The 19,812-nt window shown below is 65.4% G+C and overlaps 5 protein-coding genes across 7 annotated transcripts; 2 read left to right on the forward strand and 3 right to left on the reverse strand.

The window, feature by feature from the left end:
- Nucleotides 1-13: 13 nt before the first annotated feature.
- Nucleotides 14-2,586, reverse strand: RAB24 (RAB24, member RAS oncogene family). The gene is made up of 8 exons (XM_063168996.1): nucleotides 2,438-2,586; nucleotides 2,000-2,068; nucleotides 1,822-1,900; nucleotides 1,626-1,693; nucleotides 1,448-1,547; nucleotides 1,035-1,085; nucleotides 872-934; nucleotides 14-428 (listed from the first exon to the last, which is right to left on the reverse strand). Exons 1-8 carry the CDS (start codon nucleotides 2,552-2,554, stop codon nucleotides 364-366), a joined length of 612 nt encoding a protein of 203 aa, XP_063025066.1. The 5' UTR covers nucleotides 2,555-2,586; the 3' UTR covers nucleotides 14-363.
- Nucleotides 2,587-2,704: 118 nt separating this feature from the next.
- Nucleotides 2,705-4,464, forward strand: PRELID1 (PRELI domain containing 1). Its single transcript, XM_063168997.1, has 5 exons — nucleotides 2,705-2,844; nucleotides 3,085-3,310; nucleotides 3,388-3,501; nucleotides 3,718-3,796; nucleotides 4,190-4,464. The coding sequence occupies exons 1-5, from the start codon at nucleotides 2,753-2,755 to the stop codon at nucleotides 4,324-4,326; spliced, it is 648 nt and encodes a 215-aa protein (XP_063025067.1). The 5' UTR covers nucleotides 2,705-2,752; the 3' UTR covers nucleotides 4,327-4,464.
- An 89-nt stretch (nucleotides 4,465-4,553) lies between these two features.
- MXD3 (MAX dimerization protein 3) lies at nucleotides 4,554-5,964 on the reverse strand. 2 transcript variants are annotated; one of them, XM_063168999.1, is made up of 5 exons: nucleotides 5,824-5,964; nucleotides 5,703-5,749; nucleotides 5,488-5,602; nucleotides 5,225-5,390; nucleotides 4,554-5,140 (listed from the first exon to the last, which is right to left on the reverse strand). In XM_063168999.1, exons 1-5 carry the CDS (start codon nucleotides 5,962-5,964, stop codon nucleotides 5,031-5,033), a joined length of 579 nt encoding a protein of 192 aa, XP_063025069.1. In that variant the 3' UTR covers nucleotides 4,554-5,030. The 2 variants fall into 2 exon arrangements, with proteins under 2 accessions (XP_063025069.1, XP_063025068.1); XM_063168998.1 differs by having other exon boundaries at nucleotides 5,703-5,732; nucleotides 5,810-5,964.
- Nucleotides 5,965-6,479: 515 nt separating this feature from the next.
- Nucleotides 6,480-10,327, reverse strand: LOC134424573 (lateral signaling target protein 2 homolog). Of its 2 annotated transcripts, none has more exons than XM_063168382.1 (12): nucleotides 10,269-10,327; nucleotides 9,657-9,797; nucleotides 9,447-9,584; nucleotides 9,170-9,372; nucleotides 8,998-9,087; nucleotides 8,805-8,894; nucleotides 8,582-8,683; nucleotides 8,030-8,499; nucleotides 7,606-7,719; nucleotides 7,370-7,468; nucleotides 7,121-7,233; nucleotides 6,480-7,041 (listed from the first exon to the last, which is right to left on the reverse strand). In XM_063168382.1, the coding sequence occupies exons 1-12, from the start codon at nucleotides 10,308-10,310 to the stop codon at nucleotides 6,910-6,912; spliced, it is 1,734 nt and encodes a 577-aa protein (XP_063024452.1). In that variant the 5' UTR covers nucleotides 10,311-10,327; the 3' UTR covers nucleotides 6,480-6,909. The 2 variants fall into 2 exon arrangements, with proteins under 2 accessions (XP_063024452.1, XP_063024451.1); XM_063168381.1 differs by having other exon boundaries at nucleotides 7,121-7,236.
- A 1,638-nt stretch (nucleotides 10,328-11,965) lies between these two features.
- On the forward strand, nucleotides 11,966-19,659 carry FAM193B (family with sequence similarity 193 member B). Its single transcript, XM_063169000.1, is given in 11 exon segments — nucleotides 11,966-11,995; nucleotides 11,997-12,290; nucleotides 13,539-13,778; nucleotides 14,426-14,648; nucleotides 14,825-15,034; nucleotides 15,285-15,699; nucleotides 16,639-16,834; nucleotides 17,209-17,445; nucleotides 17,958-18,966; nucleotides 19,075-19,150; nucleotides 19,295-19,659. Coding segments are annotated over 11 exon segments (3,027 nt in total). The 3' UTR covers nucleotides 19,392-19,659.
- The last annotated feature ends 153 nt before the right edge of the window (nucleotides 19,660-19,812 follow it).

Here is a 19,812-nt window from a genome sequence, read left to right on the forward strand (position 1 = left end):
GCGCGCAGGGGGGTATGGCTCAGACCACAACGCGTTTTATTTACATTGTACACCTCGAGAGAAGACGCTTAAATAAATCTGCAAAGAATCGAGCATCTCTGAGAGAATAAGTTACTGGCCACCGTTGGGCCACCACAGCTCCCACAAACACCACAGGTGGCAGGGAGGGGGTGCCCAGAGTGACAGTCCATGGTTCCTGGCAGGGCACGGCAGCGCTGTGCCGCTCTGTGTGCCAGGAGAGCAGTCCGGAGGCTGGGCTAGAGCCAGGCCCAACAGCTAAAACACAGCAGGTAAAAACCCGGAGCAGTCCGGTGAGCGCCAGCTGCCCGTCTGGCAGCAGCAATTCCCTTTCGGCACGGGGGCTCAGTGGTGGCAGCAGCTGTAGAAGTAGGGACTGTTCCTCTGGCTCAGGTTGACACCCTTGTCCTCTGGAAGAGAGCGTGAGCGGCGGGCTGCTGGCACGTCCACGCCACCAAAGCTGCTGGTCCCAGCTGTGGGCAGGTGCCTTGGGGAGGGTTTCGTGCCCCATAGAGAAGTGCTGAGGTTCAGGGTCATGGCACGGCTCACACAGCACGGCCCAGCCCAGGGCAGGAGGCACAGCCAGGCTGAGCATGCCTGGGCAGGCCTGGTCCTGCAGCCCAGCAAGGCTCCTGGCTCCCAAAGGCCACCATGAGCCAGCTGGGTGGATGTGCTGAGCCTGGCCTGAGCAGGCAGGAGGATGCTATGATAGAACTCAAACTCTGTGAGACAATCCCTGGCATGGAGCCACAGCAGCCCCAAGGGAAGCAGTGCCAGACCCCCAGAGCTCATGCTCTGCACCCAGAGACACAGGGAAGGGTGCCAGGGGGAGGGCCAGGTCCCTCCTACTCACCTGTCATCACCTGAAAGGCGGAGAAGTTGACATAGTCCTCGGCCACCTTTTGGAACAGCTCATCTGGGGGCAGAGGAGGCATGGCACGTGTGGGTGCCCCCCTGGCAGGCAGAGCCCCCAGCCCTGCTCAGCCAGGACACAGCCCCAGCAAAGAGCTACTCACCCACGCTCTGGCCCGTTTTACTGGAGGTCTCAAAGAGGTCTGCTTTGATCTCTGAAATGAGGGCCCAGGTTGGCACTTGCTGCAGGTTCAGCAGATACAGCTCCATGGGCATGTCTGCCCCAGAGTCACCCCTTGGGCACAGCTGCTGACAGCAGGCTGGCAGGGACACAGGGCAGGGCTCCCGGCCCCTTGGCCCAGCTGGCCACGAGCCTGCCCCTGTCAGGACACGCCGTGCCCAGGGAGGTCCCTGGCAGAGCCCGTGCCTCACCATACAGGGAGCCCCGGTGCCATTGGACCTGCTGCGGGCCCACGGCAAGGGCAGAGCTCCTCGTGTGGGAACAGCAGCTCAATCCTCCCTCACTCCCCACCCACTCAAAGCTCCTGGGCCCGGGAAGGGCCAGCACCGCCCGTACCATCAGCGTAGTCCTGCACGTCGTGGAAGTCAACCCCCCTCTTCCTCCTGTCCTCCTCCAGCAGGTCGCTCTTGGTGCCACACAGGTAGATCCGGCAGCCCTGCGGCAGGAACAGGGATGGGAGGGATGGTCCCCAGCACCAGCCCCCCTTGTCCTCACAGCCCCCAGACCCCCGTACCTCCTCACAGTTCTGCAGCTCGTTCACCCAGAACTTGGCTCGCTGGAAACTGCCACTGTCGGTGAGATCTGGGGGGAGCAATCGGGTCTGGTGACACTGCCCCTCAGTGCCCGACCCACCGGTGTCACCACCACCACCCCGGCCCGGGCCCTTTGCCCCCTCCAGCTCCTTCCCCGTCCATTCCCCGTGCCCTTACCGTAGCAGACCACGGCAGCCCGGGCTCCCCGGTAGTAGATGCGGCTCATGGCCTCATAGCGCTCCGAGCCCGCCGTGTCCTGCGGGCGACAGGCAGGTGACAGGGTCGGAGGGTCCCGGGTCCCTCACCAGGGGTGGCAAGGGATGTCAGCGGGGCACTGGCACAGCCCTGCACTTACCCATATGCCCAGGGTCACGGTCTGGTCCCCCACAGTCATCACCTTGGCCACAAAAGCGGCTCCGATCGTCTGCAAGCGAAGCAAGAGGAGCAGTGGGAACCGGCCCGGGCATGCGGGGGCACCTGTCCTGGGAACACAGTGGAAACCGGGGCAGGGACACGGGGGAATTCATCCGAAGCATGCGGAAAGAGGCTGAGACACGCGGGGACCGACCCGCGGGGGCAGGAGGGATGTGGCGGGTCCCAGCCCGGACACGGCGGGGACAACGCGAGGGGACGCCGTCCCACAGACGTGGGTGGCAGCATCCCGGGGACACGGCGCGGAAACGGGGGGACCACGGGCAGGACGCGGGGGTGCCACGCGAGGGGCTCATCCCGGGGAGGCGAGGGAGACGCGGGGGCGCCACGCCGGGGCCGCGCGGTGCCGGGTGTCACTCACGTTCTGGTAGGGCCCGGCGCGGAAGCGGCCGTGGGCGCAGCGCTCCACGAGGCTGCTCTTGCCCACCCCCTCCTGCCCCAGCAGCACCACCTTGGCGTCCACCCGCCTCCCGCTCATCCTCGCGCCGCCGCCGCCGCGGGGCGGGGCCTCACCGGGCGGGGCGGGGCCGGAACCGGGCGGGGCGGGACCGGAACCGGGCGGGGCGTGCCGGAAGTGCGCAGTGCGGGGCGGAAGCGCGCGGCGGGGCGGGGCGGGGCGGGGCGCGCGGGCCGCATGGCGGCCGCCCAGCAGGCGCGGGCCTGAGCGGCGGCCCCGATGGGGAAATACTGCGCCAGCCTGGGCGTCCTCAAGGGGCCCTGGGACCAGGTGTTCGCCGCCTTCTGGCAGCGCTACCCCAACCCCTACAGGTGCGCCGGGGCCCTCCCCGACCCCCGCCTCCTTCCGCCGCTCGGTCCCACCCGGGATCGGTGCCACGCCCGGTCTCCAGCCCAGCCCGTTCCCCGGGGGTCCCGCGGGCTCCGGCCGGCGGGGATGGGTGTCCCGCACCCCCGGTGCCCTCCCTGCATTAATCGTTCCGTTCCTGGCGATTGCCAGCCCCGGGGGGAGCTGGCGAGGAGCAGGGCGTGATGTTTCCTTCCCCATTTTAGCAAACATGTCCTGACCGAAGACATCGTGCACCGGGAGGTGACGCCGGACCACAAGCTGCTCTCTCGGCGGCTCCTGACCAAGACCAACCGGATGCCGCGCTGGGCAGAGCGCTTCTTCCCAGCCAATGTCGCCCACTCCGTCTACATCCTGGAGGACTCTATCGTGGACCCCAAGAACCGAACCATGACCACATTCACCTGGAACATCAACCACGCTCGTCTCATGGTAGGTGCTGGGCTGGGCGGTGTGTGTGGGGTGGAGGGGACCCAGCAGTGCCCATGGCCGGGCTGTGCCTCCCGCAGGTGGTGGAGGAGCGCTGCGAGTACCGGGTGAACCCCGAGAACAGCAACTGGACCGAGGTCAAGCGGGAAGCCTGGGTATCCTCCAGCCTTTTCGGCGTCTCGCGGGCCATCCAGGTGAGCTCAAGCACTGAAGTTGCTGCTTGCCCCTGCTCTACCCTTCCCTTGTGCTGGTTTTACATCCTTTCCCGTTGTTCCCCCCTATCCTCATGAGCTCTTGAGGCACCCAGAACCATCACTATGAAAGTCACTGTGATTTTTCCAAGCTAGGATAAAGCCCCAGGGACTGTGCGTGTGACAGGGCTCACACCTTCACTGACTTTTCTCTTGCAGGAGTTTGGTCTGGCCAGGTTCAAAAGCAACGTGACCAAGAGCACTAAGGGATTTGAATATGTGCTAGCAAAAATGCAAGGTGGGCACCAAGGGCAGGCTGGGGCTGACCGGGATGGGTCTCTTGGAGTTAGAGGTCACACTGGGAACACTCCAGTCCATGGGCAGGTTGCTGCTTGAACTAATCTGACTGTGAAATCCTCACCCCTTGCCTTTGCCCTGTGTCTTGGCACAGCCTGCTCTTCCCTGAGTGGATCAGGCCAGCAGTGATTGAAGGGCCGGGCACGGGTGTTCTGCAGGCAGGAGGGGGTGGAACGTGGTGACAGTCACACCCCTGTGGTTCCCCTTAGGACGTGCCCTGACCCGCTGGGGGCGGGAGCGCCGGGCTCATCTTCCTCCCCGTGTGGGGAAGTGCCGGGGTGGCAGGGCCGGTCTGGCCGGCACTCCTGGGGTGTTAATGGCTTCCATGTTGTAGGAGAAGCTCCATCCAAAACACTGGTGGAGACAGCCAAGGAAGCGACCGAGAAAGCCAAGGAAACAGCTCTGGCTGCTACGGAGAAAGCCAAGGACCTGGCGAGCAAGGCAGCCACCAAGAAGAAGCAGTACGTGTGAGGGGCCAGTCGCACCAGGACAGATAGGAGACTCCTTAGATTTTGTATTTTTAAAGAAACTGTATAAGTCTGACAATCAGCTGCTGCTTGACCCTTTCTGAGATGTAATTATCATTAAAGAATCTCCTCCCACCTCTGATTTGGCTGAGGCTGGCCTGGCTAGAGCAGAGCCCCGGGCTGCTCTGCACTTTGGGGGTGCAGCTCTCTGCAGGGAAGACACAGGCCAGGGTTTTACCAAGTGCCTTTACTATAAAAGTGTCGGGTCTGTACAAGAGAGCGGGGTGGCTGCAGGAGCAGGAAGGGAGGTTCCTTAATGCACTCATTTCCCCCTCCTGGCGCTCCGGGGGCAGGAGAGCTTTTCTGTAGTCATGTCTGCAGTGGGCAGCACTGCCCCATACCCACACCAGGCAGTCCCCAGGCTGCCCGTGGGTGCACAGGGGGAGGCAGGAGAGTGTCCTCAGTGACAGCTGGGCCTTCTTCCAGCACCTCTTCCAGTGCCTTGTGGTGCACAGCAGGTGCCACAGCGCAGTGCCAGCCCCACGCACCCAGTGCCACAGCCAGTGCCACCCAGCCGTGCGGGGGTAGGGCCGGACTCTTGCCCCCATCTGTGGCCCCTTAGCCCGGCAGCTGTGCCGAGGCCGGCCGGGGCCGGGTTTCCAGCAGGAAGGAGGCGGGCAGGCAGCGCAGGGAAGGCAGCGGGCGCCGTCAGGAGGCGGGGCTGTGCGGGCTGGAGTAGCTGTGCTCCCTCCCGGTGCCAAAGCCGGGCAGCAGGTCCCCGCTGAACACCACACCATCCACCTCTACCTCGGCATCCTCTGCGTGGGGAAGGCCGGGTCAGGCCCTTGGCTGCTTTCCCTCCCTGCCCACCCTCGTTCTTTCTCTCCCCTTTCTTTCCTTACCTTCTTCGGAGGGCTCTGAGAGCCGGGAGGAGTCCAGGCTGTCAGCCCGTGCCCGTTCCCCATCAGCGGGCAAGAGCAGTGACTCCAGCCGCCGCTGCAGGCTCTGCTGCCGGTCCCGGAGCCGGTCCTTGGCCCTTCGTGCCCTCAGTTCCTGCTCCTCCAGCCTCTGTGGGGCCCGGTGAGCCGTGAGCGGGGACCGAACTGGGCGGCCCTGTTGCCCCCCAGGACCTCCCGAGCGCTGCCGGTGTCACCACCCCGCTCACCTGGATGTGGAGCCGGGCACGGTGCAGGAGGCTCAGCGTGGTGAAGCGGGCCGGCCCCACGCCCAGCGGCACCTGCTGCTTCAGCCGCTCCAGGCAGCACCGGAGCTGGGCTCTCCTGCCAACGAGCACGGCGGGAACGACTCGGGGGTCAGCCAGGGGAGAGGAACGGGCCCTACCAGCCCCTGCCCCGCCGCTCTCCCCCCACGCCCCCGTACCTGTGCTTCTCCAGCGCGTTGTGCACCGACCTGCGGGAGAGACCCGGCTGATCAGCACCGCCGCCACCGCCCGCTGCCACCCACCCACCTACCCATCCACCGCTCACCTGACGCTGCCCACGGCCCGGCGCGGCGGCGCGGGGCAGAGAGCGGCGTAGCCGTGCTCGGCCCCGGCCAGGCCGAGCGGGTGCCGGTGCTCGCGGTGCTCCAGGAACTCGGCCGCCTGCAGCAGCACCTGGATGCGGCTGCCCGCGGGCTCCATGGCGGGACGCTGGGGGGGCCGCGCGCCGCGCGCTCATTGGCTGCGGGGCGCCCCGCGCCGCTGACGTCACCTCGGCGGGCAAACAAATTCAGGCGGGAAAGCGCGTGCTTCAAATTTGAATCGGCGGGAGGGGAGGGCGCGGGCCACGCCCCCCACGCCTGGGCCACGCCCATGTTGGTGTTTAAGCAATTGTCACCCCTATGGCCACGCCCCCCTAAGGCCACGCCCCGGGAGAGGTGCGCCCGCCCACGTGCGCGCCCGGTGACGCGCGGGGCGCTCCCGCCCGTGTCCGCCCGTGCGGGAGCGCGCCCGCCCCGCCGCCCCCAGCCTCTCGCCCCCCGCCCCACCGAGCCCACGGGTGTCCCCACACCGGCCGCACCCACCAGCGCGCCCGGGATCGCCGCGGCCCAGCGCCACACGGCCCAGACAGACGGGTTTATTATCTCTTTATTAAAATCCATGGGGTGGAGGCGATAGGGAGGGAAGGGGAGCGCCGGGCCCAGCTCCCGGGCACTGCACGGCACGGCACGGGCGGCCCCGGGGCACCCGCTGTCATGTGAGGGCTGTTTGCACCTTCTCAGGCCAGGCCCCGGGGGGAGACTCTGCCCCGGGCCCAACAGCAGCCAAAGTTCACCTGAAAAAAAACCACCAAGAAGCACATTTCCAGCCGGGGGGCAGGTGCACGGCAGCTCACCCAAAGCAGGGCAGGCCGGGTGCTCCAGGAGAGGCGGTCCTGCGCCCACCATCACTCCGCACGGGCTGCTGCCGTGCGTGGGGTCCTGCCCCTGTGCACCGGGGGGAGCCCAACGCCGGGGGGGGGGTCCTGCCGCCATGCCCACCGAGCTCTGAGCAGAGCCACGGGCCGAGGCGCTGCCCGGCAGCCCCGGAGCGGCCCTGGGCACCCAGCTGTGCGGCTCCCGGGGTGCAGATCGGGCACAGGGGCTCTCACTGGCTCCGGGCACAGCGGGACGCGGGCGGGAGGTGCGTGCTGTAGCAGTGGGTGCAGACACGGACGGGTTTGCTCTGGCTGTAGTAGGGCAGCACGGCGGTGTTCGGTGAGCAGCGGGCACAGAAGATCTGCAGAGAGGCCAGAGAGGGGCTGAGCAGAGCTGAGTCCCTCAGGAACCCCAAATGCCCCATCCCAGCCCTGTCCTACCCTCCCACAGCTGCGGCAGTGGTGCCGGCGGCGCAGCAGCGTGAAGGGCGAGCGGCAGGCAGAGCACTGGCTGCATGTGCTGTCCGGCACCCACTCGGGCAGGGGCCGGGCACCTGCTGGGCAAAACACATCCATAAAACCCCCTCAGCCTGGCTCCCCTCACAGCCAGACCCCCTAAGGCAGGATGGGGCAGGATCAGCCCAGCCTCACACCCTGCCCCAGAGGCACAGCACCTGGGCAGCTCCTCACCTGCCCTCCGGAGCCTGGCAGCCTCTGCAGGGCTGGAGCACAGCGGGCAGTCAGCCACACGAGGAGCATCTGTCACACGGGAGTCACCATCTTTCTCCTCTGTGGGGACAAAGGTTGTGGTCCAGCCAAGCAGAAGCCACGTTTTTCCCAAGCCTAGGGCTGTGGCCTTGTCTCACCAGGGATGGGCAATGGGCAGGGCAGAGAAGCAGTGCCACATGTCCCTGGGGATTACTCACTGTTGTAACTCTGCTCCTCTGAGGGCTCCGCCTGCGAGCACACGATCTTGAAGACCGTTTTCAAGATGCTTCGCATGTCACTGGCAAAGTTGGTCTGGAGCTGATCGGCCACCCCTGCACCAGGAGGGTGGGGGGTCAGGGTGCTGGGGGGATCAGGGTGCTGGGGGGATCAGGGTGCTGGGGAGGATCAGGATGCTGAGGGGGGTCAGGGTGTTGGGGGATCAGGGTGCTGGGGGGATCAGGGTGCTGGGGGGATCAGGGCGTTGGGGGATCGGGGTGCTGGAGGGAATCAGGGTGCTCAAGGTATGAGGGTGCTGGGGGTATGAGGTTGCTGGGGGGATCAGGGTGCTGGGGGGGTCAGGGCGTTGGGGGATCTGGGTGCTGGGGGATCGGGGTGCTGGGGGCTGGCTTGGGGGTCACTCACCCGAGATGCAGACGAAGAGGGTGTGCAGCATGTCCTTGGTGCTGCTGTAGCGGGAGCGCAGCTCCGAGCAGCGGGCACCGGGGCTGGCACTGACCCCCACCCCTGGGCTGCTCCCCAGGGGCTGGGGGCTGCGCAGGGGGGAGGTGACCATTACACCAGGGATGGTGTGAGATACCCCTGTCCCAGTGGACAGGGATTTGCCATCTTGGCCCTCTGCACACCCCTGCTGCCAGTCAGTGCCCAGATCATCCACTGCACTGGGGGGTGCCACTTGTGTCGTGCAGGTGGGGAGTGGTTGGGTGGCATTAGGGACCTCCAGAAGACTGAAGGGAGCAGGAGGGTCCACACTGGGCACAGCTGCCCCCCAGGCTGGGGGGGTTTCTGGACTGCAGGGCTCCTCCTGTTCAGCTGTGCACAGGCTCCTCTCCAGCACGCAGAGCTCCTCTGCTGACAGCACCCGCAACAGGTCCCTGCAGCGAGGGGTTGGCATCAGCCCCATGTCAGGCCCCACTGCTGCCCCACAGCCCTGCCCAGTGCCCCCCCATCGCACACCTGATCTTCTTCAGGAGGTTGTAGAAGGGGCTGAAGACCCGGGACATCTCCTCAGGGCTCCGCTCCAGGCTGAGGGGTCCCTCGGGGTAGATGAGGAGACCACTGTGAGGGAACAGAGCCCAGCTCATGTCAGGAGTTGCCTGGGAGCCCAAGTCCCCATGAAGAGAAGGGGCTGGTACAGGGCAGGGAACATACCCCCTTCTCCAGGGGCTGCTGCACCCACCTGATAATGGCCAGGCGAGGGATGGTGAACATCAGCAGTGGCTCATAGCCATCAATCATCTCCTGGGTCAGGTAGCCCAGGTGCAGGGCTCTGGGGACACACAGACACCCTTACAGAGATCTGAGCCTAGGGATGGTGCCCATCCTTGGGGCTGGAGTCCCTGCAGACCCCACACGTAGCAACCCTCACTCACCTCTCCACGGTCTCACAGAAGAGCACAATGATCTCCTGCTGCCTGTAGATCTCATCAGGAGACTTCACTGCCACCAGCGAGGACACGTAGCTGGAGAGATGGGGAGACTGTGAGGCCCCTACAGCCCTGGCACAGCCCACCAGGACCCCAGCAGCCTAACCCTGCCCCTTACCTCAGCTCAAACTCTGCAAAGAGCCGGTCGAATTGGATGAGCACAGCCCGGACAGGCTCTGGGTAGGAGTTGGGCTGGCTCAGGCTCTGCTCCCGCAGCACTGTCCGGACCAGCTCCAGGCTGCAGAGCAGATTCCTGGCCTGGGGCCGCAGCTGGGCCCCGTCTGACTCCTCCATCTCCAGGAAGGTCCCAGCCAGGAGACACTGCCGGGACAGGGACTGTCAATGCCTGACCCCAGGGTCAGCTCCCGGTGGGGTGTCCGTGGCCCCGGGCTCACCTCGGCAGCAAACAGCATGTGGTTCCCCAGGTTGTCCACCAAGAGCTCCTCGGGGAACTTGACCAGGTAGTCCCGGCTGTGGCGCTGCGTGGGGATGCACTCGTCCATGATGCGCTCCAGGACGGCCAGCAGGTGAGCCTGGGGACGGCAGGGGTGTCACCGCGGCCTCGGGGGCACCGAGTGACAGCGGGCTCCGGGCTGGCCCCGTACCTGGCTGAGGTGGAGCTGGTTGAGGAGCACCAGGTACTGCTGCGGGTCCAGCTCGGCGTCCAGCCCGTTGATCTCGGCCACCACCCGTGCCACCCTCTCGTCGGCAAAGAAGAACTGGGAGAGCAGGCGTGGGTCGGAGCGCTGCGGGAAGGGCAGAGCGGTGATTGATGGCGGGGACACCGCACATCTCCATGTGCTGCTCCAGCGGGATCCCACTCCCGTTCCCACACTCGCGGGGGGATCGGACCCCTCGGATCCACAAACACCTCTCGGGGCGGGTACGTGGGACCTCCCACGGCAGCTCTGGCTCCTCCCGGGGAGCGCCGCCCTCCCCACCCACCCGTGCCTCAGTTTCCCCGGGGGCAGAGCAGGATGAACAAGCTCAGCCGCATCCCGGCAGCTTTGGCACCGATCCGTGCGTGCCTGTAAACACCGGGAAAGGCCCCCCGGAGTCCCCCCGCTTCCTCCTCCTCCTCCACCACGAGGGACCCCGGCCGCCCCCGCTGCTCCCGGGATCCCCGCAGCCCCGGGATCGCCCCGACGGGCTCGTTCGGGGGCTCCGCCGGTCCCGGGCGCAGGGAGGGCGGCCCGGTCCGACCCCCCCGGTCTCACCTTGGGTCGGCGGAGCCATCGGCGGAGGGCAGCGGGCAGCATGGCGCGTCCCGCAGCTCTACCGCCGCCCGGCTCCCCGCGCCCGCCGCTCCCGACGGGGCGGGCCGGCACCGGGCACCGCCCGCGGGGCGGATCGGAGCGGGTCCGCCCAGTCCCGGCACCGGGACGACCCGTCCGCTCCTCGACGGACCGGTTCTCCGTGATGGGAAGGGTGAGGGCGCGTCTGCCGTGGGGCGGGATGAGTTTCACCGCCGGCTTTCCTTCCCGGTCTTGGTTCCCGTCTCAAATTCCCGACTGCAGCCCCGGCTATCCTCCCCCGGTTCCTCTCTCCACGCAGCCCATCAATCCGGGGACAGGGACACCCCAGCGCTTCCCACAGCATTCCCGGGGTGATGGGGAACACCGGGAGAAGCACCCGCAGGCACCACGGGGTAATGCAGTGGGAAGGGGGTAAAGTGGCCCCTCGGTGGGACAAAGAGGAACCAAGTGGCCAAGAAGAGGTGCCGGGGGATATTCGGGGTGTTGGCCACAGCCAACCACCCCGGCTGTGCCAAAGGACGTGTTTGCTCCAGACCTGGCACTGCTGACCACAGGATGTGGGTGCCGATAATTCAGGTGGCTGGAAGCCTAATGGGGTGGAATCATGGGTAAAGAATCCGTGGAGGATGGTTGAACAAACACGGCAGTGGCACCTCCTCGGCTTCAGAAAGTCCCTGAGTCATGGCAGAGCCCCGGCTGTGCTGGATGGGTGCAGGTGTGGGACTGGCCCTGCTCTCGGGGCTCCCTGTGTACCCCTCAGACCCCGGCTCTGTTTTCAGCCATGTCCTGGTTCCCCTGGATGGGGATCCCTGAGCACACAGTGAGATTGGAGCCCTGCTTGTCCTACAGGTCCTCACAGATCTGGGAACCACAATAAAAGAAGAATAAAGCTATTAGAGAGTGTCCAAAGGAGGCTGCAAAGAGTCTAGAGGGGAAGTCACATGAAAAGCTGCTGAAGTCCCTTGGTCTGTTCAGTCTGGAGGAGAGGAGACTGAGGAGAGACCTCATTATGGGCTGCAGCTGCCTCAGGAGGGGCAGCCGAGGGCAGCTCCAATCTCTGCTCTCTGTGGTAGTAACAGGACCCAGGGAATGGCTAGAGCTGTGTCAGGGGAAAATTTGGATATTAGGAAAAGGTTCTTTGCCCAGAGGGTGGGCAGGCACTGAACAAGCTCCCCAGGGAAGTGATCATGGCCCCAGGGCTGACAGAGCTCCCGGAGCATTTGGACAATGCTCTCAGGCACAGGGTGAGATTCATGGGTGCTGTGCAGGGCCAGGAATCACAGAATCATAGAGAAGTTTGGAAATTACCTTAAAGATCATCCCACAGCCATGGCAGGGACACCTTTCACTATCCCAGGTCGCTCCAAACCCCGTCCAGCCCGGTCTTGAACACCTCCAGACATGGGGCAGCCACAGCTTCTCTGGGCAGCCTGGGTGCCTCCCCACCCTCGCAGGGAAGAATTTTTTCCTAATATCTAACTGCTCTCTTTCAGTTGGAACCCGAGGATCTGCACTCTGATGATGCAGCTGGGGACTCGATCGCGATGCACCCCCGGTTTCCCTTTATGACCGGCGGGAGCCTCGGGGCGGATTCGAACCCGCGGAGCTGCCGCCGCTCCCCCTGCCCGCCAGGGGGCGCAACGCTGCCCTCACCCAAGATGGCGGCGGCGGCTTCAGGTCCCCGAGCGTTTCCCCCCTCCCTCCCTCCCTCCTTCCCGCGGGCAGGGGCCGGACGGGCCGCGCCGCCATATTGGCTGTTGTCCTGGCTGCGGCGGGCTCGCCATGACTCGCCGGCGGAACAAGGCGGCAACGGCGGCAACGGCGACGGCAGCGGCGGCAGGTGGCTCCGGGCCTCGCCGTGACAGGATGGCGGGTCCCGACGTCGGGCCTCCCCCGCCGCCACCACCACCGGAACCGCCCGCCCCGCCTGAGGTGGCGGCGGCGGCGGGCAGCGGCGGGGAGTCGGGCAGAGGCAGCGCGCAGGTACCGGGGTAGCGCTGCGGCGGGCACGGGGCTGGCTCCGAGGGGGGTTCCGCCTGGGCGGGGACGGGGCCCTGCCCCTCGCACCCCATCCCCCCCGGGCCCTGCCCATCCCCGCCCCGACCCCCGGCTCGGAGCATCCCTGCGGATGGGGCCGGGAGCGCTCCCAGAGCGCCCCGCGGGCGGGCCCAGCCCGGCACGGCCCCGCACGGCCCCGCACGGCCCCGCCGCTGGGCGATGGCAGGTGGCTCCAGCATCCTCATTCAGCGCGCTTCTCCCTGCTGGACACACCTGGCTGCCGCCACCTGCTCCGGGCTGTGGGCAGCGAGGCGGGGCTGGGCGCCGGGTGTGGATGTGCTGGGTGCATTGGGGACAGCCGCGGTGTCACCAGCCGTGGTGTCACCCGCCATGGTGGCGGTGTCAGCTGGGACACGGGGTGGCCCCGTTGCTCCCCCCTCGCCGTGGGTGGGCAGGGGGGCTGTGCCCCCACTCTGCTCTCCTTGGCCTCTGACCTTTGCTTCACCTTGAGCCTGCAGACGCCATCTGTTTGGCAGCAGCAGTTCAATGCACGGCTCATTGTGGCAGGGCCCCGCTGCGCCGGCAGACAATGGGGGCCCCCTCGCCCGCGCCACGCCGGGCTCGTCACGGCTGTCAGGGCTCCGGCGAGCCCGAGGGATGCAGCCCGGCTCCTGCAGGGAAGCCCCAACCTGGCTGTGCCTGTGCAGGGAGAGCGTGAAGAAGCACGGGGGGCTGCGCCCCACCCTGGCGCATCAGCACCGCTGGCTGTGCAGAACAAAGAGGCGGGAGAGAGGGCTTGGGGCTCTTGGGTGACACAGTGGGGGCATCTTTGATGGGCGAGGAGGGAGAGCTGAGGCTGTCAGACCCACCCTTCATATCCCTGTGTGGGATTTCTGTGGGTCTTGCTTTGCCATGCAAGTACCCTCAGTCTCACTGTACCAGAGGTGATGATGGGAGTTGCTGATGGCTTCCCAGCCTCGCTGGTGGCAAGGCTGGCTCTTTGGCAGGCTGTGATCTTCCCAGAAGTCCAAACACTCCCAAGCTGGCACATGGCAGGTTGGCAGCAGCTGGTCAGCCTGAGGCTGCTCTGCTCCACTGGGAGAAGGTGCAATACCACATGTAGCCTGTAAGAATTTCCTTGGTTTGGTGTCAGCGTCCTGAGGCCTCCTTCACTGCCCCACATCTGCGCCAGATCACACCTGGGTGACTCACGGTCTGTGTGTCCTTCCCCAGGTGCTGCCCACCGCCAACCAGTCCGTGCAGACCTGCTGCCTGCTCTGTCACCGGGAGCGCAAGGACTGGGGAGGGCCGTCCCACAATGGGCTGGTTTCCCCGGGCGAGAGGCTGCCACCCGACTTCGTGCCAACGCTCGTGCAGAACCTCCTGGGAGAAATGCCCCTGTGGATCTGCCAGAGCTGCCGCAAGAGTGTGGAGGAGGAAGAGCGGCGGGCGGTGCAGGAGCAGGCCCTGGCGGTACGCGCTCACGGGGCTGGGGTTTGGAAGGCAGGGCTGTGGCTGTAGGGACAGGGCACTGACCACCCTGTGGCACTGACTGCGTGTGTGGGTCCCATCCTCACTCTGAGCCGAGTGTCTCAGACATCCCAGCCTTCGCTTCCCTGCCAGGGCTGCCTCTGGCTCAGCAGGGACAGGCCCTGTTGGGGCAGTGTGTGGTGCTGTGGAGGCTCATCCAGCAGCTTGGAGTGCCAGGCTGGCAAGGCTGGCAGTGCCACTGCTTTCCTCTGCTGCACGTTGTGCCGCGTCCCCCAGCCCCGGGGCTGCTCCCTTCATGACGCAGAGAGAGGCAGTGGCTGCCAGGGCAAGTGCCTGCCTGTGCGTGGGGTTTGGGTAGGGGAGCTGGCTCCTGCCTGGCTTTATTTAACCCTGCCCTGGTGTGAGTGGGACCAGCACAGGGACACAGCACAGGTGTGGGGCCCTTGGCATGGCCCAGCCTCTGTGAGCCAGGCTGTGTTGGTGTTGGATGGAGGGGGTGTTTGTCACTCTCAAGACAGTAATAAAAGTGATTCACGAGCTGAGCCCCTGCTGCAATGGAGAGGGTCAGTGCTGACACCTGGGGGCCAAGGTGTCCCCTCAGCCACTTCATTCTGTGTTTCCTTTGATAGGTCTCCTTATCCCACACATCCTGCAAGTCGCAGTCTTGTGGGGGTGGCTCACACTCCTCTTCCTCCTCCTCCTCGTCTTCTTCCTCCTCGTGCCACGGGAACTCAGGGGACTGGGACCCCAGCTCGTTTTTGTCTGCTCACAAGCTCTCGGGCCTCTGGAACTCGCAGCACACCAACGGGACCGTGCAGGGCAGCCCCCTTGGGACTCCCCCAGCTGCACTAGGTGAGCTGAAGCTGGCTGTGGGGTTGAGCAGAGCTTTCTGCCCCGTTCTTGGCTTAGGTGGTTTCCTTGTGGGCAAGGGTGGGCAGGCTGGGCCTCTGAATCTCAGTACCAGCAGCACATTGGGTGAAAAAGGCAGATGGTGCTGGGATTCAGCCCCAGCTCTGGTCTTCTTCCAGGTGACAAGCACCCCAGCCTTGCTCTGTCTCCGGAGTGCGCCAGCCAGGTGTCGGCCATGGCGCCGGGGCTGAAGGCCTGTCCCTACAGCCACACGGCCTCTGCCACCTCCAGCACCGCCACGCCGGGCTCGCCTCTGCCTACCTCACTCGACTTCTGCAAGACGCTGCCGAAGCAGTTCAAAAGCTTGTGCCGGAGGGCCACCCCGCCAGGTACGTGCCCAGGGACAGCACTGGCCACCCCCTCCCTCCCTGCTGCTCCAGAGCCTTTCCTCTTGCCCTGTTCTCCACGGAGCAGGGCTGCATCCTGTGGGGGGGGCACACTGACCCCAAGGCCCTGTGTGAGCAGAGATGGCTTCTATCCCAAGCTGTGAGGAGAAACAGCTAGTGCAAAGGTGGTGGGTGGCTCTGAGCATGGCCTTGGTCCGTGCAGCACAGCCAGTGTCTGATTGTCTCTCTGCAGGTGAGGCCTTCCACTCCTCAGAGCATCATCAGCACTCCGACCTCACTGCTCCTCCCAACAGTCCCACGGGCCTCCCCTCGCAGCCCCCGGCGCTGATCCCCTCCAAGCAGACGCCTCCCCACGCGGGGCCCTTCAGCTCCGCGCCGCACATCCCGCTGGGCCCCTCGTCGCAGGCCGGGCTCTTCCCCGTGCCCGGCGCGCAGGCGGCCGCCCCCAAGCCGGTGTCCGAGTCCCCTCCGGCCAGCGCGGCCTCCCACAGCCCAGGGCCGTGCAAGAGCCCTCACCTGCCCCCCGCCAACGTGCCCCTGCTGAAGATGCCGCCGCCGCTGTCGGGCTGTGCTCATCCCTGCAACGGGCACTGCAGCACTGCACTCATCCCTCCTCCTGCCTCCCACCAGCTGCCCAGCACGAACAGGTGAGTAGGGGAGCCTTGCCTGCTTCCAGCCTCTCCTTGTGGGGCCACGTGCCTTTTTTCCCATCACTGACCATGGATGCACTTCTCCCTGTGGAGGGACTGACCCCCCTGGCACGGTGGTGCAGGAAGCTGCTGTCTTTGTGGGCCAGTTCCACTGCTGCAGGCCGAAGGCGAAGCTCTTTCCCAGCGTGTGTTCCTCCTGCTGTTGTCCTTTGGTTCTGTGGTGCAGAAGAGGCTGTGCTTCTCCTCAAGCTAAATACCCAAAGGAACACCCTGATCAACCTGCAGTTGGCCAACAGGATCTATGTCAGTGAGGCCTGTCAGGCAGCTGTGGCACTGAGCAAAGGTCCTTGAGAAGATGAAGCCTGTGGACTTGTTCTGCTCACCTGTTCCTCCAGCCCTCTCTGGGCTGCCTGTGCCCTGGAAGAGAGCACATTGCTTTCTCTCTGCTGATTAGCTCTCTCTGTGGAGAGCCACTCGGGTCCTGAGCTGGATCTTGAGGAATGACACTGTGGGCTGTGCCCTGGCCTCCCTGTCTCTGAGCTGGGTACCTGTGCCTTTGTGAGCTGGGCCAGCCTCACATGGAGATGTCTGGCAGCTGCACAGTCCCAGTGTTCCTCACCTGTGCTACCCAATACCCCCAGTGAGTACTGTGCTCTGCTTTGCTCCCAGCCCAGGGCCTGGCTCACTGGGGCTCTGCTGCACCAGCCTCCTGCTGGCCAGAGGCCCTGAGGGCTGGGAGAGACAGATGCTGCTCCTCTGGGCTCCTTGGGCATCTTCTCCAGAAGAGGAGAATGCAGGGGAGGGGCTTTGTCCTGCAAATCCTTCTGCTTGGGCACAAGCTTCCCCAGGAGGGCTGTTCCTTCATGCATAGCATGGGGCAATTTTTGAGATATCCTGGAACCTGCTCACCTCTCACCCTTCTCCCCTTCTCCTCAGGGACCCCTCTTGCAAAGGGCACAAATTCCCAAACGGTACCAGCTGCCACCCGCCACAGCCCTGCGAGGCAGACGAGGGGCTCGGGGAGGATGAGGACAGCAGCTCTGAGCGCAGTTCCTGCACCTCCTCCTCCACCAACCAGAAAGATGGGAAGTTCTGTGACTGCTGCTACTGTGAGTTCTTCGGCCACAACGCGGTGAGTGAGGCGCTGGTCCGAAGCCACTCCTGGTCCTTGCTTTGATGGGGAGACATCACTCGGCCCCTGTGCCCAGAGTGGGCAGGTCTGGCCACAGCTGTTCCCTGCAGGCACGTACATCCCCCACTTCCTTTCCACCCTGCTCATCAGCCTGCTGGTCCCTCGCTCCCGACTCGCAGCCACCTGCCCGGCCCCAGGGCTCGGAGCAGCCGGCCAAGCCCTGTGGCTTCACAGTGGAAGAGCTCAGTAGGGCTGTGCTGACTTGTCTTACTGAGACTGCAGGGAAGGGAGTGGCTGGAAGGTCACAGGGGGCTGTTGGGGGAGCTGGGGCTGCCTGCCCCTCATGTCTGGCTGACAGCATTCCCCTTCCACAGCCCCCGGCCGCTCCCACGAGCCGCAACTACGCTGAGATCCGAGAGAAGTTGCGCTCTCGCCTCACCAAGAGAAAAGAGGAGCTGCCACAGAAACTGGGGCACAACAGCAGCTCAGGGGAGCCCGCTGTGGACCACCGCAATGTGGATGAGCTGCTGGACTACATCAACAGCACAGAGCCCAAGCCCTTGAACAGTGCCAAGGCAGCCAAGCGGGCACGGCACAAGCAGAAGAAGAAGGTGAGGCTGGGCAGGGGCTGGGGCTGCAGGAGGAGGGCTGGGCAGGGCTGTGCTGCTGGCAGGGCTTTTCCTTCTCTCCCTTGCATCCATTTGGGTTCTTGAATTCTGTGTCACTCTCACCCAAGGTGGCAGCAGTCCCTGTCCCTATGTAGGGCTCTTCCTGCCTCTGTTCCTGTAGAAGGTTGCCCAGCCCTCCTGGGTGCTTTGGGCTGCGCTCTCCAGTCTGCCCCGTGCCACATTGTGACACTGTGCATCTCTGGTAGGAAAAGGCAGTGCCATGATGGCTCTTTCTGGTGCCTGGTGCCCAGAGCATAGTCAGGTGTGCAGTGTCCAGCTGTTGCGGTGTCCATGGGGGAAATGTGACAGTTTAGGGACTGTGGAAGATGTGGTGTAGCTGTGCTGAGCACTTGCACTTGAGTTTGCTGTCAGTCAAAGCTGGAGCAAAGCTCTGTGTCCTGCACCCATGGTTCTGTGGCCCAGCCCAAATGATCCTCGTGGCACCTGTGTTGCAGGAGAAGGAGAAAGCCCAGCTGGAGGCAGAGGCCCAGAAGCGGGCAGAGCGTGCCCCTGCAGCCAGCCAGGCCAGGGAGCCGGCCGAGGAGAAGCTGCTGGAGTGGCCGGAGCTGGAGCTGGAGCGGGTGAACAGCTTCCTCAGCAGCCGGCTGCAGGAGATCAAGAACACCATCAAGGACTCCATCCGGGCCAGTTTCAGCGTCTACGACCTCAACCTGGATGTCAACGACTTCCCCAAGAAGGCAGCTGTCCTGGAGCAGAAGAACCTGCTCTCCAACCTCAACGGGTCTTCTGACCTGCAGGACATAGACCTGGCTCTGGCCCCACTCAGCCTGGGCCCTGCCAAGAGCCACACGCTGCTGCGGGGCGAGCCGGGCCCCCGATGGGCCGAGGGGCCCGGGGAGCCCCCGCCAGCCCCGGCGGCCGAGAACGGCGTGGTGAAACGCCTGAGCGCCGTGCCCAGCCTGTCCCGCATGATCTGGGTGCAGTCCAAGGCTGCCGACTCGGCTGTGGAGGGCCCCGGGCCGGGCCTGGAGCCCCAGGAGGGGCCGCAGCCCAAGGGGCCGGAGCCGCCGGAGCCGCCGCCCGCGGGGAGCCGGCAGAGGAAGAACAAGCGGCAGAACGGGCAGGCAAAGAAAGGAGAGGGCAGCACGGCCGTGCCCAGCGGCCAGGCCCGGCTGGAGAGCCCTGCTGGGAAGGGGCAGGTGCTGGGAACCAAGCACCCTTCCAAGGCCAGTGCCCCAGAGCCAGCGCGGGCCAGCGGCTGCGCCGAGCCCGGGGAGAGCGGCAAGGGGCAGCCCTGGGCCTGCGGCAGCGCTGCCAGGGGGGACAAGGAGAGACCCAGCGAGTGGAAAGGCTGGAGGGGAGAGGGCAAAGCGGAGCTGCCGGAGCTGGCCCCGCAGCAGCCGCCTGCCCTGGCCACCCACCTCACCCTGGGGGGCTCCCCCCAGCCCAAGGGCAAGAGCAGGAAGAGCCGAAACAAAGTGGAGAAATCCAATACCTCGATCGGTGAGTGCTGGGAACGCTTCTGTGCGCCACCATTCTCTCTGTGGCCCCTTGCCCAGCTGGCAGCCCCTCCCTGCCCTGCAGTGCTGACCCTCTGCTCTGCTTTCCCAGATGATGTGTTCCTGCCCAAGGACCTGGATGGGGCAGAGATGGACGAGACTGACAGAGAAGTGGAGTATTTCAAAAGGTGAGGGGAGAACTACGTGGGGCTGAGCTCTGCCAGCCGGGCTTTAGGCATGAAGGGGCTGGGAGCTGGCTGGGGCTGGGGTCACAGAGGGGCTGAGGGTCCCGCTGGGCTGGGGGCTGACCAGGGCTGTCCTCTCCCTGCCAGGTTCTGCCTAGACTCGGCCAAGCAGACGCGGCAGAAGGTGGCCGTGAACTGGACCAACTTCACCCTGAAGAAAACCACTTCCAGCGCAGCCCAGTGAGGTGCGGAGGGGCCACCCCCACCCACCCACGGCCGCTCGCCTCTCCTCACTGTGCCCCCCGCCTCACCTTGGTGGGATCCCCTCCTTCGCGGGGGGCCCCGGTGCTCTTCTGCCCCGCGGGGACCCCCGGGGCTCCCTCCATCCTCCTGCCCCTCCCCGCGGGGTGATCCCGGCCGTCCCGTCCCCCTCTCCGCGCGCACGCGGCTCCCTGTGCCGCGGGGAAGGACCGTGCTGGACCCAATAAAGAACTTTTTAATTTTTTATTTTATTTAAACCCCGGTGTCTGCTGCTTTCTGCCGCGCCGGGGAAATCGGGGGGCGGGAAAGAGATGTAAAACGCATTCTGCGCAAGTTTGGCCGCCGCGGGGACCCGTCTCGCCGAGTCGCAGCTCCCGCCCAGTGGCGCCCCCTGCGCGTTGCTA

The sequence above is a fragment of the Melospiza melodia genome, chromosome 14 (assembly GCF_035770615.1).
Source record: "Melospiza melodia melodia isolate bMelMel2 chromosome 14, bMelMel2.pri, whole genome shotgun sequence".
NCBI lineage: Eukaryota > Metazoa > Chordata > Aves > Passeriformes > Passerellidae > Melospiza > Melospiza melodia.

Bases quoted from the DNA above. Each gene is read 5' to 3' on its own strand.
- RAB24 (XM_063168996.1), bottom strand. From the start codon at position 2,554: ATGAGCGGGAGGCGGGTGGACGCCAAGGTGGTGCTGCTGGGGCAGGAG. The intron at 935-1,034 runs GTGAGTAGCTCT...CTCTGCCCCCAG, and splicing joins TAAAACGGGCCAGAGCGTGG to ATGAGCTGTTCCAAAAGGTG. The intron at 429-871 runs GTGAGTAGGAGG...GCTCTCTTCCAG, and splicing joins CGCCTTTCAGGTGATGACAG to AGGACAAGGGTGTCAACCTG.
- PRELID1 (XM_063168997.1), top strand. From the start codon at position 2,753: ATGGGGAAATACTGCGCCAGCCTGGGCGTCCTCAAGGGGCCCTGGGAC. The intron at 2,845-3,084 runs GTGCGCCGGGGC...TCCCCATTTTAG, and splicing joins CGCTACCCCAACCCCTACAG to CAAACATGTCCTGACCGAAG. The intron at 3,797-4,189 runs GTGGGCACCAAG...TCCATGTTGTAG, and splicing joins TGTGCTAGCAAAAATGCAAG to GAGAAGCTCCATCCAAAACA.
- MXD3 (XM_063168999.1), bottom strand. From the start codon at position 5,964: ATGGAGCCCGCGGGCAGCCGCATCCAGGTGCTGCTGCAGGCGGCCGAG. The intron at 5,750-5,823 runs GTGGGCAGCGTC...GGTGCTGATCAG, and splicing joins CCGCGCCGCCGCGCCGGGCC to CCGGGTCTCTCCCGCAGGTC. The intron at 5,141-5,224 runs GTAAGGAAAGAA...TTCCCCACGCAG, and splicing joins CTCAGAGCCCTCCGAAGAAG to AGGATGCCGAGGTAGAGGTG.
- LOC134424573 (XM_063168381.1), bottom strand. From the start codon at position 10,310: ATGCTGCCCGCTGCCCTCCGCCGATGGCTCCGCCGACCCAAG. The intron at 9,798-10,268 runs GTGAGACCGGGG...CCCTTCCCGCAG, and splicing joins GATGGCTCCGCCGACCCAAG to CGCTCCGACCCACGCCTGCT. The intron at 8,895-8,997 runs GTGAGTGAGGGT...GTGTGTCCCCAG, and splicing joins TTCTGTGAGACCGTGGAGAG to AGCCCTGCACCTGGGCTACC.